The 16,320-nt window shown below is 33.4% G+C and overlaps 5 protein-coding genes across 5 annotated transcripts; 2 read left to right on the top strand and 3 right to left on the bottom strand.

Moving 5' to 3' along the window:
- Nucleotides 1-870: 870 nt before the first annotated feature.
- On the bottom strand, nt 871-7,809 carry zda (peptidyl-prolyl cis-trans isomerase zonda). Its single transcript, XM_089704636.1, has 8 exons — nt 7,697-7,809; nt 7,302-7,493; nt 7,026-7,172; nt 6,003-6,265; nt 3,810-4,056; nt 2,605-2,877; nt 2,132-2,230; nt 871-1,670 (listed from the first exon to the last, which is right to left on the bottom strand). Exons 2-7 carry the CDS (start codon nt 7,491-7,493, stop codon nt 2,144-2,146), a joined length of 1,209 nt encoding a protein of 402 aa, XP_089560762.1. The 5' UTR covers nt 7,697-7,809; the 3' UTR covers nt 871-1,670; nt 2,132-2,143.
- A 684-nt stretch (nt 7,810-8,493) lies between these two features.
- On the top strand, nt 8,494-10,305 carry Cdk5 (Cyclin-dependent kinase 5). Its single transcript, XM_089704677.1, has 2 exons — nt 8,494-9,298; nt 9,676-10,305. The coding sequence occupies exons 1-2, from the start codon at nt 8,641-8,643 to the stop codon at nt 9,912-9,914; spliced, it is 897 nt and encodes a 298-aa protein (XP_089560803.1). The 5' UTR covers nt 8,494-8,640; the 3' UTR covers nt 9,915-10,305.
- A 12-nt stretch (nt 10,306-10,317) lies between these two features.
- Psf3 (DNA replication complex GINS protein Psf3) lies at nt 10,318-11,601 on the bottom strand. Its single transcript, XM_089704678.1, has 3 exons — nt 11,315-11,601; nt 10,966-11,234; nt 10,318-10,857 (listed from the first exon to the last, which is right to left on the bottom strand). Exons 1-3 carry the CDS (start codon nt 11,397-11,399, stop codon nt 10,633-10,635), a joined length of 579 nt encoding a protein of 192 aa, XP_089560804.1. The 5' UTR covers nt 11,400-11,601; the 3' UTR covers nt 10,318-10,632.
- A 1,224-nt stretch (nt 11,602-12,825) lies between these two features.
- Nucleotides 12,826-14,220, top strand: amx (TM2 domain-containing protein 3 almondex). The gene is made up of 4 exons (XM_089704665.1): nt 12,826-13,065; nt 13,151-13,392; nt 13,633-13,754; nt 13,915-14,220. The coding sequence occupies exons 1-4, from the start codon at nt 12,972-12,974 to the stop codon at nt 14,192-14,194; spliced, it is 738 nt and encodes a 245-aa protein (XP_089560791.1). The 5' UTR covers nt 12,826-12,971; the 3' UTR covers nt 14,195-14,220.
- Nucleotides 13,915-16,081, bottom strand: Irbp (Inverted repeat-binding protein). The gene has a single exon (XM_089704664.1). The coding sequence runs from the start codon at nt 15,976-15,978 to the stop codon at nt 14,233-14,235; it is 1,746 nt and encodes a 581-aa protein (XP_089560790.1). The 5' UTR covers nt 15,979-16,081; the 3' UTR covers nt 13,915-14,232.
- Nucleotides 16,082-16,320: the final 239 nt, after the last annotated feature.

Here is a 16,320-nt window from a genome sequence, read left to right as displayed (position 1 = left end):
TAAGAGATGTTTTCTTGGTATGTTAATTTAAATCAAAATAACTAGAATGACTTTATCAAAGTACCTAAATACTGCCCGTAATCTTCTATATTATAAAGGAATTAAATGATAAATGAAATATTAAATAAGTGAAGGAATTCTAATATACTTGCTATATTATGGCAAAAGTGTTCTTGCCGATTCTTTTAGGTAAAAGCGACATCCGTATCGATGGTAGTTTTAATAATGACTGTTCATAACCACTTGTAAATATTGAGGAATAAAGCGCCAAAATTTCGGGTCATTTGTAACAGGATGGCGGTTCTACAGGGGTCTTAGTAGTTAGTACGCAATGACAAAAAGAAAAATGATGGTTAGAACGCTGATACCGGATACCTTAAGATACTATAACGTTTTATATTAGAGAATCTTAACATAAAATATTATAGTATCTTCACCGTGTGTGACGCGCATTAAGCGCGTACTTACTAAGATACTGTAATATAAAATATAAAATATTACAGTATCTTAAGATAAAATATTATAATATCTTCACCGTGTGTGAAGCGCTTTACGCATTATGCACCACACTGTTGCTCTTGAAACTCAAACATTTATTCGTTTAACTACACAATACACTTCCTTTCGAAACATAATATTTAGGTACCACTGTTTCGTAAAGCAGAGAAGAGCCGGCAGGAAACTGTAGATATGCTCAAATAATTTAGTTAGAGCCTCTAATCGATTGCTTTTTGAAAAATATTTTGTCATAAACAATGAGAGTTTAGATCCTGTTTGTTGTTTGCTGGCATATTTAACGTTACCTAGCAATTAGTGAAAATTTAGGAATGAAAGGTAATAAGGATATGAGGGGTTGATTAAAACAAAACATAATTTTCAACAATTATATTATTCAGTACCACCGGTCTATTTTACCACTAACTACACCAAACCAATATCCAAATAATAATTCGTCGAGTGACCTAATTATAAAGAATCCAACACAGATTAAGTAATTTGTTCGTACATTCGTACTATAAAATATACCACTATATTTATCTGGAAATGCTAATACAAGTGCCTGATGCGGTTAAAAATAAAGCACCATAAAAAAATACATTCAAGTATGAAATCGTAAATTTATTTTGGAATGCGTTCAAAGTTTAAGCCTTAAACTATAAAGTTTCAAAAAATATTTTTAGTGTATTACGTATTCAACATGATATTATTAATATGTACCAGAAGTGACTTTACATAGGTCGTCTTAAGCGATGTGAAATGTGAAATACTTTTACTTACATTTAATAAATACATTACGATATAATGATTTTGGCACTAGCTAACAACTAAAACTTTGAATATCATACATTCATACAATATGTAAACTTTGATATATTTTGTGGATTAAAATGTATAAAGTAAACTAAAAATCGTTACAAAGCCCGTTGTAACGATTCAATTTGCTAAATCAGAGAGGAATGAATAGAAAAAATAATCAGCTTATATACTATTATTTTCCTACAAAATAATTAAACTGATATTTTGTCAATTTTCAACGCCTCCAGCTTCTTTAATGCTGATATCTCTTGTTTTGATTTTTCTATGTCAAAGCTTAGCTTTATGAAAATGTGGAAGTTAGAATTTTAATCAGCTACATGCCACCCCCATCCATTAAGTTACGCCTCAGTCGCCTGGAAGAGAGAAAAATATAATTAGAACAATAACAATAAATTTACAAATTATGAAGCTAATCCTATAATTACTGTTGAACTAATGACTGAAAACATCCTATCCAGCAACACTAAGATTCCAGCGTTTTATTATCGTCTCTGGCTTATTCGTCTAAACTTATTGCTTTAAAAGAGCTCCTATCCTACGGTTTACAGTCAACAGCATTCGTTCTATGTATATCTTATGTTACAGTACCACTTAACTTTGTGAAATACCAATAGATATTTTTTTTATACAAACTTAAAAAAAACTACCTTTTTTATCATATGAATTTAACAAATTAGTTAGGTACGTGAAAAAATACATGTTTTTTATTGTTTTTATCCAACAGAATCTACATTAAATACACGACAGAGTACTCAAAGTATATTTTTTTTATTGTATTTATTCGAATGGAATATAACATGCACAGAGTACTCACAGGGCAGAAGAGTCACTGCGCCTGGTACTTGTAGCGGTACACGAGCACGCTGGCCACGCCCATCAGTATGCTGAGCAGCAGCGAGCTCCATACTAGCATCTGTTATTTGTTGTGTTGTTTATTGAAGTACTATTTAATGTTTTTACGTAAATTTTAACGCACATTTTTTTTCATAGAACATGTATTAAAGTTTGCTAGTCACATAAATAAAAAATTTAAAACTGTAACACAAAGAATTAGGTTCAAACAAAACTTCTAAATATCATTTTTTAAATGAAACTAAGCTAAGAAGAGGAAGAGCTTTAAATCTTCCTTCAAAGCAAACCCACTAAATAACATCTTTATCCCAAGATCTGATAAAATCTTGAATCTAATACCTATCCCAAGTTTAACTAAAATCTTGAATCTAACAGTTAACACCTATGGCTATATGTCTTACACTATCGAACATTCACACCAATTTCCAAACTCACCCGTGCCCTCGACGGCCGCTTATCCGGCGACGGTTTATCACCCGTGGCGAGCATGCGTTTAGCGAGGCTACGCTCCACCGAGCGGTCCCTCTGCGCCTGCCCCTCGCGCGCCGCAAGCTCGCGCCGCACGGCTGCGTCGCGCGGCGCCGCTGCCGCTGCGGCGCGCGCTGCGGTGAGCGCCTCGCTGTTGCGGCCCATTGCGGTGAGGATGCGGGACTTGCGGTAGAGTGCCTTTGCGTTGTTCGGCTGGCAGGTGAGTACGCGAGTCACGGCCTACGGATGTTGTTGGAAAATATAGGTATATTAAAGCAAAGAAACATCTGCATTTGCAATGTGTAGAATGTAAATACGCACTGCAGCGAGAGCCTAGCTGTTGCGACCCATCGCGGTATACATTTTAATGTTGTGTTTAAGTTTTAGTGTTTTTAGGAAAGCGTGAAATCGCTACTTCATAATAATTAAATATAAAATATTATTAAAATGCACGCTGTACTTATAAGTTGACATGCAGGTATAACGCGTTTCATTAAAGAAACGAATCTTCAATGGCGGCCAAAGCTGACACTGACATATGGTAGGGTCAGTAAAAAAGAAAATATAAATAATGTAAACGGATAATTATTTTATAAATTATTTCAAATTGTTTATTGACAAACTTTTTTGTTACCTATGGTATTTGTGTATTTATATGAATTATCATATTTACGTATACAGAATGCAACAAAATCCCCATAATACTTGTAATGAGCCCATAAAACTGAACAACTTTTCCCAAAGAACATATTTTGTCAAATTCCAATAAAACATTATTTACTATCGCAAATACATAATTGTCGTTGTAAATATATGATAAAAACTATTATAGGGAAAATCAAATACATTTTAGTGATTTTTTATTTTTTTTACTTTTCTATTTTTTTTTGCATAATGCATACCGTACGGCCGTGTGTAAGCGAGAGGGAATGATAAGCGCCGCCATTTAAGATTCGTTTCTTTCAAATCTTTAATGAAATGATCTATATGGTATTTTTGTCCCGCTACATTTTTAAAATAAAATGAATATTAACAAGCGGAACTGTCATATATATGCCTTTGCGCACAAATTAAAAAAAAAATATATATTACTTATCCAACTACGTGTTATATTAAACACTACAATTAAAAAAGACCTATGAAAAAATAATTATACCCAATGTCCCACGTACCTGCAAAGCGGCCTCATACGCGCCAGCCTTCAACTGCGCGGCTGCCATGTTATTATGGACCCGAAGTCGTTCCTCCAGCAATGCCATGAGGTCATCCGGAGTCGGTGTTAGTTCACCACTAGCCGTGGGATCGGTGATACCACCCTCGCTTTCATCTAGCACATCTAACGCGCGTCGGTACAACTGTACCGCTAGCTGCGCTTCCCCGCGCGTGTACCACCAGTTGCCACGGCAACGCCGCCGGATTCTGGCGAGATTCGAACAAGCCAATAAGACAAAATGTTTTTTCATTACTGTTATAAGGCGGCAACTGGTATGTATAGAAAAAAGAGTGCCAAGCACACGTGTCAGAAGTGAAAGTTTGGCAAGATTCAAAGATACCAAAATCTTCGCCTTACTCCATGGAGTCACGTCATGACGTGACAGTATTGTCATGACGCGACCTTGAAATTTTAAAATCAACGCGCCTAAAGAAGTTTCACTTCAAAAAATTGAAACATTTTGTAGAATCAAGCAGTTCTTAACTGTGCATATCAGGAAGGTCTGAGAATAGATCGAAAATCTATTTTTCATACCCATAAATTATAAGAGAAGGAAAAACAACGTTTGCCAGGACAGCTAGTAAGAATATAACAGTCCAGTAAATCAGATTTGACTAGATAGTAACTAATTTGTATGTATCCTATAAGACTCATGTGAACAAAAACTTATATCGGCAATTTCTAATTTCGTGTAGGTATGTGTTTTGAAACTGAAGTATGAAACAAAACGATAAACAGAAAATGGATCTATCTATTTATGCAGACCTTAACACGATTAGCCTAAATGCATCCACAAAAAGTTATTATTGGTATAGATCTACAATTTAAATTTACATCATGTAACGCTAAATACTAATTGCTCTTTTACATGCAAGGTGATTAGGAGCTTGAATTAAACTGTGGTTACACCATTACGTATTATTATTATGAGACAAAGAGAGCACATAATAAATACATATTGATTTTTTTAATTTAATAATACACAATCAGGGTCATTGTTCTGAGTTTATCAACATTTCTCATTATCTTTATAGATTAATAAGACCCAGATTTCAGATAACGAATATTATATTGAAACCTATGAACAAAGATTCGAAGTATCACATATTATAAAACAAAGTCTTCCATCGCGTCTGTCTATTGATTTGCAATAAACTCAAAAAATAAACAAAGAATAGTGCACTATTTTCAATCTCTTTTCACCAATATAATATAGCGTAGTTTTCGACGCATTGTTTTAGACAAAGCGCGGGTGGAAAGCTGTTGATGGATGTTAAAATTATCATTATATGTATAATCATACCGCTAAAAATCTAATCTAAATGTGTACATTTGATAACTTATGCTGTGTACACATTAAAGTACACATGACAAATTATTTAATTCTTCTTAGGACATTAAAAAATAGTTAAGAACAGTAATCATTACATAATAAGACATTAACCTAATTGATGGAAATAATACACAAAAACGTCCATAATGTAAAATAAATGATGTGCATAAGAGCTAGCGCGCACGAGCAACTTTGTCTCCGCAACTATTTTGTCTCCGCAACTATTTTGTCTCTCCACCCATGGGCTAGTATGAAAGTGCGCGCACATAGCGACGCAACTCCCCATACAAATTGATGGGAGAGACAAAATAGTTGCGGAGACAAAGTTGCTCGTGCGCGCTCGCTCTAAAGCAATAATTTCTGCACTAAGTAATTATTACTTGCGAATTTTTACTGAATGATAATCATTTTAATATAGTGGCCCCAATTGCCATAATAAAACTATCAAACCCACATGTTTTGTACAAAATAGATAAAACTTTAACCTTGACATAATTTTTGTGTATACAAATAAGTTCATAATTTCAAGTAATAAAATTAGTTTAACTTACTTATTTCTGTACTCAAATTTTTTGATAAAAATTGCAAATTGATAATTGCATATTCTATTTATAAGAATTATAAAACTTGGTGTCATAAGACTGCTGTAATTATTTCCTCCCAGTCTTACAAGGTCCATAACATTAATTTTCTTGTAAAAACTAATCAAGATATGAAATACTTACCAGCCTAAACAGAATCAAATTTACTTAAAAATACTCTTTTATCACAAGTTTGTAAAATTTACTTAAAATATAAGTTCAGAAGTACTATACTCACCCAATTTGCATTCTCTCAGCGATCGGTAGCGTATCATGATCAGGCTCCTCCGTCCAATCATGCAGCTCGAGTTTAACTTCTAACCAAGTATCCGACTCAATGGGCGGTCCCTCATATTTAGGGCTATCTAGTTCTCCGACCATTCCCAAACTGTCTCCAGGATTTAATCCTGTCTCCCCATACGCGAACCTTGGTGCGATTTGTAGGAGGCATACTTCACCTTTATACATCAAGGTTAAAGCCAAGTCTAGCCCTTGAAGTACCTGAAATTATATGAATAAACAAATATGCATATTATATAGCGTCTGGAGATGTTATGATAAGATAGTGCTTTAGTGCTTTGCATTATAATGACTTTGTTTTCTATACTATGTATAGTTCTGATGTCAATATAAAGCCAGTGTTCTTATTATTAAAAATATGTTTGTTAAAGTGAACTTCTATACTGTTGATATTGTTTAGTTTAGTTGATGTTGTTTATTCCCAAATAGAGTGATTTTTTACAATCTAAAATTTTTTATTATAAATTCATCATTTTCAAGGTTTAAAGCATAATTTCAAGAACAAATCAAACAATACATCATCATAGGAACTGTCAAACTCGCATTTGCTGATATTTTTTTTTTAATTTAATATTTTATAATCAAAATTCTTACACAAATGCAATAATGAAAGCATATATTTTTATTGAAAATATAAAGTCAATAAAGTATGAATCTAGTTACATAATATAATGATTAAAATGTTGTCATTACATAACCAATCCTCTAAAATTAAAGCCAATTACTGTAACTATAGCAATACTCAACACAAACATGAAACATTTTCAACAGGTTAAAATCAATAAACACACACATAGACATTGCCCATAAATAATTTTATGTGTACACATCATGGACACCCACAAAATTTGTGTTTCAATTAACCTTGAAAAAAGGCCAGCTATGATGTTCATAGAGAATTAACATATTTGTAGCTAAAAAATTATGTAAACAAGTATTAAATATATTAAAAATAGCATACCTCATTATCACCCAAATATATTTTAACTTGGTCCCTTTTTTCTACTGTTTCTTTGTTACCATCTCGTAATTTGACTTCATAACTAATTGTACATATATCATTCCTTTGAGGTCTTAAGTCTTCTGATTCATCTCCTTGTTTTATAATCTAAAAATAATGTTATTTTCTATAGTAAAAAGTATCAAAGCTTCCATTATATTTATTATTAGGACATTTCATTGTTCAATCCTAAGGAATTATTGATAGTAATATTAATTTAAAAATGTAGACTTGTACCTTTTTAAGGATGGCTCCAGAACCCAAAAGATCCTGCCATTCATCACTCTTTTCAACAGGTCCCTTTTGTTTTTCTCTTTCAGCCGCTTCTGCTAATTTAGCTTCTTCGATTTCCTGAGCTGCCGCCGAAGCTAAATCTTCAAAGGAACTACTCTCCGACTTGTCAACTAAAGTGGGCTCTGCTTCACTCATCTATGAATATCAATTATTTTAATTTACGCAAAACTTAACTACGCAACAGAAAATTAATCGTAACTTGAGTTACGCACAAAACAAACACAATTTTCATACGAAAGCAATCACATACCTTGTGTTTAATGTTTATGTATCACAGAATAAAATTAATTAAATACCACGTTGCACTACAAACAATACTCTTAATACATTTCATATACCTTAGAACAGTATATTATAAAGTCCTCCCAATTCCGTCGATATTAGATACTGGGTTTTTTTATATTTCTTTAATTTACGTATACAGATGACAATTCAACTTTCTGACAATGTATGTCATAGAATACAATTACTCCATGTATGTTATGACTGCACTGACATTGACAGTTAACAGGTGACTGTCTTATTTTTGTTTTTTTTTTTTTATGGATATCGAGAAGGAAAAAATTGAGGAAAAAATACACTTTAGTCCAGCAGAATATAATTAAAAAAGATATGGTCGAAATAAGGGTTGAAACATGATATTACCGATCATTCATAATATAATATATAAATTTTAAATAAAAAATTCTTGTTTAAGAAAATTAAGCAACGCAACAAAAATGTTGGTGTGTCTAAATAGAAACATAAGGCCGCGGTTGCACAGACAGGCGGCTTGTTTAGCACAGCCCACAGGTAGCGATTGAAGAAGACGATTGGTTTGATCACAGTGGGACTTAGTTCGATATTATGCTCTGTGGTTCGTGCACTTGCACACGATAAGCAACTAACTAGATATTAGACGTAACTTGCTTAGTACAGCTGCGAACATTTTCGTTTTCATTTCGTTTTACTAAGCTTCTCGCTACAAGCTAGACACAGTGGACACAGTCTAAGCAAATCACCTGTCTGCACTACCTTATTTTCTTTTCGAAAGATTTTTTTTTTCAATGCCTTAAAAAAAGGCTGTGAAACAAGTGGTATTTTTGACAATCGACTAACATGGCAAATGGGTGACTTTGACAAGTGTGAACTGGCAAGTGCCGAGTGCCGACCCCGACTGCCGTCTGCTGTGCTATCATTTTAATTATTCGCAAATTTCTAAATTTTTGCCATTTGCTAATCGTTTGCCAATTACATCTGTTTTTAAACAGTTTTATATTTTGCTTTTTATCAAAACATAACCATGCAGAAATATGAAAAGCTTGAAAAAATTGGTGAAGGTACCTATGGGACTGTATTTAAGGCCAAAAATAAAGAAACTCACGAAATAGTCGCATTGAAAAGAGTCAGATTAGATGACGACGACGAAGGAGTTCCATCGTCAGCGTTGCGGGAAATATGCCTCCTAAAAGAACTAAAACACAAAAATATAGTCCGATTATATGATGTGCTACACAGTGAAAAGAAGTTGACCTTAGTTTTTGAGCATTGTGATCAAGACTTAAAGAAGTATTTTGATAGTCTGAATGGCGAAATAGATTTAGATGTAGTGAAATCATTCATGTATCAGTTGTTAAGAGGGCTAGCATTTTGCCACAGTCATAATGTTTTGCACAGAGACCTTAAACCACAGAATTTACTCATCAACAAAAATGGCGAACTTAAATTAGCTGATTTTGGATTGGCTAGAGCTTTCGGTATACCAGTCAAGTGTTACTCGGCCGAGGTTGTAACTCTTTGGTATCGTCCTCCTGATGTATTATTTGGGGCCAAATTGTATACTACAAGTATAGATATGTGGTCTGCTGGTTGCATATTTGCAGAGCTAGCTAACTCTGGTAGACCATTGTTCCCAGGTTCAGATGTGGATGATCAGTTAAAAAGAATTTTTAAACTGCTTGGTAAGTGTCCTACTTAATTCTATAAATACAAAAGTTTGTCAGGATGGATGTATGTATATAACCACTCTGTAGAGATTTTAATGAGACTTGAAGTGATATAGCCATGTACAAGAATAAGATGTTCATATGCAGGTGATACCGTGTGGCACTGCTAGTTAATTATAATTTACTTATATTGTTTTTAATGTTAAGTGTCATGTCCTATGATGTCTTATATAATTCTATATTAAATTTATTTAGTGCAAATATACTTAAATAATTATGTAGATTGTGATATGAAATAAATATTCATTGTACATTAAAAGTTGTAACCTGAACCATATTTTTATATAATAATTAATAACTATTTGAACTATAATAAAAAATGCAATTCACAGGTACACCAAATGAAGAAACTTGGCCTGGAGTGACCCAACTCCCAGACTACAAGCCACTGCCAGTGTATCAACCTAGCTTGGGGCTGGCCCAAGTGGTGCCAAGACTATCTGCCAGGGGCAGAGACCTCCTCGCTCGTCTTTTGACTTGCAACCCAGCTTTAAGAATGCCTGCTGACGATGCGATGGCACATGCATACTTTCACGACCTCAATCCGTCTGTCAAGAATGACAGATGTTAACAATCAATACACCCTTACAGGTGTACATCAGAACTGTTGTTTAGTGTAAAAAATACTAACGTTAATGATGACGAAGTCCAGGAGTGCAGTGATGATCAGGCATGAACTGCTTTATATAAATTAAGTTTTATAGTATAGCAATGTGAAGTTTTATAATAATTTTTAATTCGTCTATTTAAGTGTTAATTGTGGTATGATAGTAATATAATTAGCTATTGAATTGTGACATAAAATAATAATTGATTGATATTTATGCTTGTAAGAAATTAAGTTGCTCTTTATTGATCTCATAGGAATAAGTTATTTATAAGGAATGAAAAACAGGAATGTATTTCAACATGGTATACATAAATTGTAAAAATGTTAAGTGTAATAAAATAGTTTGACTTTTTTCGCTGGTTTTCATTTCACTCTATACCAACAAATGTTTGATGTGTAACAACAATTTGACTGCCTTTATTAATGTTTCTAAAAGCTGTCCTTTATGGATAAGTCAAACAAGTAATATGTATGTTTTTTTGGGCCTCTAAATCCTAGTTAACACTTTTATTACAGACCATATTTTTAAAAACACACTAACACAGTACCTACATATTAACTATGTAAAGGCAAATACACAAGAAATTAATAGATAGGCTATACAGGCACAGCAAAAAAATACATACTTGCCAAAACTAAGAATAAATTATACTTTATTAATACTTAGAAATCTTGTTTATTATAGCATTTCCATTTCTGCTCGTTTTCGTTTCCTATGATTAGCAACCATATTTGCAGTAGTAAGAGGACAGTCACCTCTTTTCAACCAAGCGGAGAGAGCTTTTTCAGTAGTCATAGCTGCAGCGGTACGAACTCTTTCACTTGCAGATAAAGGTTGAACAGCATTAACAGAATCCGTTGATACACTAGCAGAGAGAATCATTCGGAAACGCTGTCGAAATGTCTGCAAAGGAAAAATTTTAATTTAATAATTTAAAAAAAATTGAAAAATTTAAAATATGTATTTAATGTGGCAAATCGAAATATTAAGAAGTGGAATAAATATGCTTACATTTACAAGTGTAGATGCAACTTCACCCTTGATATCATGTTTAGCTATGTAACAGCCAAGCTCATAGAAATATTGAGAAAGTTTATGAAGGTCTACAGTACAAGCATCTGCATTAAAAATTTCTCTATATGTTTCTTTATAAACTTTGGGTAGATCTACATTGCAAAGTGGTGGTCTTCTGGAAGACAGTGATTCGGCTAACCATAATGGTATTTCTAAATTTGTTCCAGCTTTCAAGTCCTCGTCAGTACAAGATGGGTCCAAAAATCCTGAAACAAACGAAAAGTTAAATAAAATATTAACTCTTACCTCAATTCTTAATTTCTCAGATTTAATTCAATTGCCTTACCCATTTTCGGTAGATCGTGTAAAAACTTACAAGGAACTTTTTCATTACTTACTAAAATATCAGTAATGGATAAGTAATTAGACATGATAAAAACTATTACAATAATAATTTATCCCTAAAGTATTTTTGCCTTATCATCTAATTTAAAAACATTAAAGTGTTTACGTGTTCACAAATTCTTACACACTACACTTGCATAATTTTAATTTTTTTAAGTTCGAATTCGATTTCCAAGTTCAAATTCGAATTCCAAGTTCAAACAGCAAACTTGAAGACTGTCAGAATGTGACATATCCTCAGAGGAATAATGTGGCCTTTACATTTGGCTAAATTCAGTGCACTAAATGAAGACAGTGAGCGTGGCGTAAAAAGAGCTTGCTCTTTACACTTGACCTAATTAAGCTGGCTAAACTCAGTATGTATAACCGCGAATCCCGAACTTGTCGTACGTACATAGAGCTCTCATGGGTGATGGGACCATCAAAATATCAAAGAATAGGGCTCGGCTTGGCTATGGTTGCGTCAAGCTCGATTTTAATTAATAAAAAAAGACGCAGGAAGTATTGGGTGAAAAAATATTTGCTCTTAAGAGAAAAACTATCAACAACGAATTATATAATATTAAATGTATTAGAGCCGGAAGATGTAAGAAATTTTCTGAGATTTGGTCTGGATCTATTGGATCTTTATGGGTTTTATCCCATAAATAGGGCATTTCCTTATACAAATCCAATAATTTTAATATTAAGTACTTTTTTTTCCTTCGACATTTCGACCTGTGATTTCGACGGCACTCCACCGCGAGTGGCAGTCGGCGGACAACAGCTGAACTCTGAAGGCATTCTTTGACTAAATCGCTTTACACGTGGCTAAATTCAGCATGCTAACTGATTTAGATCGGCAGTGACGACTCTGATTGTCTAATTAGTGTGTCTTACAGTCTGAATGTCTTTAGACTTGTCTAAATTTAGAGACTTTTTCATTTAGTGCACTGAATTTAGCCAAATGTAAAGGCCGCTTAAACCTAGGTTTATTGCTCTGAGGACATATCAAATTATCAAATGGCAACTCCTAAAAAAGATAAGCAGCCTATTCACAACCCGATTACATTAAAGATAAACCGTTTCTTGAGAATCAAAGGAAGAAAAAAAGACGTGTGGCACTCGGGGACAGCCGCGGTAAAGCTATTGCATGCTATGCCTTCAAGCCACACCTCCGCGCCCGTCGGAGTGGGGAGCGTGAGGTTTTTCGTTACGCAATTTCTGGATTCGGTCCCCGCGCTCAAGGCCCGCGATAGAAGCTATGCAATAGCTTAAAAGCATTTTAATAATTCAAGTATATGAAAGCGGCGCAGTTTGAACTGAAGTTTAATAAACTCATCGAAGAAACGTAGAGGAAACCATTCGTCAGTCCATTTTCTCATTTCATTCTATTTAATCTGTGACTTTATGCTATCTATATGTTATGTCAATTTTGATTTTTGAACTATCAAGTTGTCAAAGTCAAAAATCAAAATTAAAATAATTGCAGAAAGTGCAGAAACAAAAAGTGGATAAAGTAATTTGTTGTTGAAATAGATAAATAACAACTAAATTTACTATACTTAAAATAAAACCACTGTCTTTATTTTCAATATGTAGAAATCTTGTCACTTAAAATGCCTCGGTGCCTACCTTTACGAATTTCAATTAGAGACAGTTTAGTTTTAATCCTTTTAGTTATTTTCAACACAATACACGTAACGGATATGGGTAAATTCCGTATAATAATATAATTCAAAGACTATTATAATTAACAATCAACACGTTTACTTAATTTTATTATGATTACTTTTAGCAAACAATGAAATGGATATTCAAAGCAAACAAGGCAAGTCGAAGGAAGACACCAATAGTAAATTAGTGAATTTTAGTGGAAACGATGAATACCTGAAAAGCTGCCCCACTACAGAAGAAGGCAATACATTAAATTGTTCAGATCTCAATTACCCTTGTTTGTCATGTGACCGAAATATTGATTGTGTTTATGGAGGAATGTACAACTACACATGTTTTGTGAAACCCAAAGTTATATGCAATGTGAGTAAAGCTATTATATCAAATATTTTAAATTGGTTTCTTTATTTTTTGCTATCATAATCTCAATTATCAATAGAGCACTTTTAAACACTACACCACAGTGTGTGTCTTCACCAATATGTTCTCTTTTCTATTCATTATCATTAATTATTAATTTATTTTTTATTATAAAAAAAAGTTAGATTAATAAAAAAAATTGCAACTCAATAAATAAGACATTTATTGTGTATTGGTTTCCAGGGACCTAAATCCTTAAACAAAACTGCAATGTGTCGGTTCTGCTACCAAACTGATAAATGGGAACATAGATGTGATCAGAAAGCTAATTGCAATTCCTTAGCTTCACCTATGAAGTATTATTTGTAAGTTTGACTTCTGTATTACATCTCTTACATCATAATGGTATAAAAATATAAACTTTTAAAGCTATTATTATAAAGCATTTGAATGCTATCAAATTCAACTTTTAAAGTTATAAACTTAACACCAGGTATCCATAAACACCAGTGTATTTGTTTACAGGACAAACTGCACAGTTTCTGATGATGTAATTTGCTTAGGAAAGAGAAAATTCTTAAAGAAAATCAGATGCTCTTGGACAGCTGGCACCAGATGGGGTACTGCTTTAGTGCTTGCTCTCACACTTGGAGGCTTTGGAGCTGATAGATTTTATTTAGGGCACTGGCAGGAGGGAATCGGGAAGCTGTTTAGTTTTGGTGGCCTTGGTGTTTGGACCCTAGTTGATGCTCTGCTAATCGGCATCCATCACCTCGGTCCAGCTGATGGATCTCTTTATATTTAGAGTATTAATAAATGTTGAATGTAGAACCTGCGTTTTTTTTAACAAAACTCATAAACTAGCTCAATTAAATCAGCTTTTTTCAAACCAGTCAATGCAGGTAAATTGTCAATGTCCTTATATTGTAAGACCTGTTTCAACTGAGGTACTGTGTACTGGTGAACAGTCTTACTTGACAATCTGTGCTGGAGTAAGTCCTCATCTATGTCAGCAACTTTAGTCTTCTTACTGTTAGCGCCTGAACTTGTTGTTGAAGTTCTCTTAATGGTTAAAGCACCAAATGGTCCTAGCATTTCTTCAAATAAATCCTCCTTCAAGTTCTGGAACTTTGCTGAATTAGGTTTAGTGGTATCAACAAATGGTTCCACATCCTCCTCTTCAAGAGCTATTGCTTCAATTGCTCTGTACTCTGATTGAAGTTTAGGATTCAAAAACATGTCTGGTTTGTAATCAAATTGAATAGCAGTCAATATGTCTTTCATCACAACTTTGTGAGCCTGTTCAACAGGCTCTTTGTCACCATCTTGTAAGTTTAAATCTCGCACATGCTCCACAAAAGGAATATGAATAACATCAAAACCAACTTCCACATCCAGGTCTAGTGGGTTCCTACATGGGTTTAAAGCTACAACAGTATGTCTTGCATTTACTCTAGTACATAAAATACAGATTGCAATCATATTCATATCAGAGCAAGCTTTATGCATTGCTTTAAAAGCTACTGTTGATCCTTCTATAATTTTTTCATTTGGATACAAGAAGTAACCCATTTTTAAAAACCATTTTTCCTTACAAATCATTTTTGCTGGTTTGAAACCCAGAAGTTTCATCATTGGTGGGCCAAATGGATTTTTAATAGTGTTCATTTCACTGCTTGTAAACTCAATTCTCTCACCACCATATTCTTGGTAGAATAATACTTCAGATTTAAGTAAAGGTAATTCTTTAGGTGTTTCTGTGTCTTCAGAATCAACACAGACTTTTGTTGTTTTAGTTACACTTGATACAATAGCATTACTTTCTCTATCCAAATCAGCTTTTTTATGATAACTGTAACCAGCTTTTCTTATTAGAGAATAAATTCCTAAGCTAATAGAAAATCCATCTCCAATTTCAAAGGTAAGATTTGCTACAGCTAATCGCCTATGTGATTCTCTATACATAAGTTTCTCTATCTCCAAGGGATCAATTATAGGTGGTGGAAGAATAGGGTCCTGTCCTTTGTTTGCTTCCTTCATGAAATTAATATAAAATATATCTATAATGTATGTGTTCTCAGATATATTAAGTATCCTTATTTCTATATTAGAATCCACTAAATCTTTAACCCTCTTTAAAGTTGGAGTTTGATCAGTGTGCACGGGCGTTTTTATAAGCTGAGTAAGCATGATTATTTTGTGAGATGATATTTGCTTCTTACAGTTTGCAAATGATTTACTGCAATGCCAGAGAACATCAGATAATTTTAAATCATTACACCTTTGCAATGAATCGAAATCAATGTCTCTTAACTTTTTGAAATCTGGCAAAGAAGGTAATGAAAGTGGTACAATTTCTTTCACATTTTGCGAATCTGTCAAACTATTAGTAGGATTATTTTCCTCGACTCCATAAAAGTAAACACCGATAAGTTGTGAACTTCCACTTCGCAGGTACTGTCTCAGAAGGCGGCAAGTTGCAACATGTGCAATCTCTACTATTTTCGCATCTTCTAATAAATTTATTAAAATGATTGTAGCTGGTACTCCACGCCATGTAGGCACTTCATATATTTCATCTGTATCCATAATTTCACATAAACTTTATTCCGGGTTTAAAAAGCGACTTTATTAAATATTTGAAATTTGTTTGTATTTGAAATTTGACATAACGAATCATGATTCATGACTGACTTTGACAAGCGAGCCGAGTTGACAAGGAATCACATTTTTTTATTTTTTTACAATTACATGCCAAGAATACGAAGCATTCAGATTATTATGTTGCCAACATAATATAATGAACCTAGTTTATAAAATTAACGTAGGCTCTCTGTCTAGATATATTCAATAAATTAATATTTTGCTTATAATATTTAAATGTGTTTCCTTCATCTCGAATGTCCCATCTTATTTTAAATTTTGTACCTA

The sequence above is a fragment of the Colias philodice genome, chromosome 16 (genome assembly GCF_061535455.1).
Source record: "Colias philodice isolate Cphi_HAF_F1 chromosome 16, ilColPhil1 Martin Lab GWU primary, whole genome shotgun sequence".
Taxonomy (NCBI): Eukaryota; Metazoa; Arthropoda; class Insecta; order Lepidoptera; family Pieridae; genus Colias; species Colias philodice.
This window is presented reverse-complemented; position numbering and strand designations above follow the sequence as displayed.

What these genes read in the sequence shown, in the direction of transcription:
- zda (XM_089704636.1), bottom strand. Translation starts at nt 7,493, where the DNA reads ATGAGTGAAGCAGAGCCCACTTTAGTTGACAAGTCGGAGAGTAGTTCC. An exon ending in CTGGAGCCATCCTTAAAAAG is followed by an intron (nt 7,173 to 7,301) that starts GTACAAGTCTAC and finishes CATTATTTTTAG; the next exon opens with ATTATAAAACAAGGAGATGA. An exon ending in GCTGAGAGAATGCAAATTGG is followed by an intron (nt 4,057 to 6,002) that starts GTGAGTATAGTA and finishes GAATCTCGCCAG; the next exon opens with AATCCGGCGGCGTTGCCGTG.
- Cdk5 (XM_089704677.1), top strand. Translation starts at nt 8,641, where the DNA reads ATGCAGAAATATGAAAAGCTTGAAAAAATTGGTGAAGGTACCTATGGG. An exon ending in AAGAATTTTTAAACTGCTTG is followed by an intron (nt 9,299 to 9,675) that starts GTAAGTGTCCTA and finishes TGCAATTCACAG; the next exon opens with GTACACCAAATGAAGAAACT.
- Psf3 (XM_089704678.1), bottom strand. Translation starts at nt 11,399, where the DNA reads ATGTCTAATTACTTATCCATTACTGATATTTTAGTAAGTAATGAAAAA. An exon ending in ACACGATCTACCGAAAATGG is followed by an intron (nt 11,235 to 11,314) that starts GTAAGGCAATTG and finishes CGTTTGTTTCAG; the next exon opens with GATTTTTGGACCCATCTTGT. An exon ending in TTGCATCTACACTTGTAAAT is followed by an intron (nt 10,858 to 10,965) that starts GTAAGCATATTT and finishes TTTCCTTTGCAG; the next exon opens with ACATTTCGACAGCGTTTCCG.
- amx (XM_089704665.1), top strand. Translation starts at nt 12,972, where the DNA reads ATGCCTCGGTGCCTACCTTTACGAATTTCAATTAGAGACAGTTTAGTT. An exon ending in AACCCAAAGTTATATGCAAT is followed by an intron (nt 13,393 to 13,632) that starts GTGAGTAAAGCT and finishes ATTGGTTTCCAG; the next exon opens with GGACCTAAATCCTTAAACAA. An exon ending in TCACCTATGAAGTATTATTT is followed by an intron (nt 13,755 to 13,914) that starts GTAAGTTTGACT and finishes ATTTGTTTACAG; the next exon opens with GACAAACTGCACAGTTTCTG.
- Irbp (XM_089704664.1), bottom strand. Translation starts at nt 15,978, where the DNA reads ATGGATACAGATGAAATATATGAAGTGCCTACATGGCGTGGAGTACCA.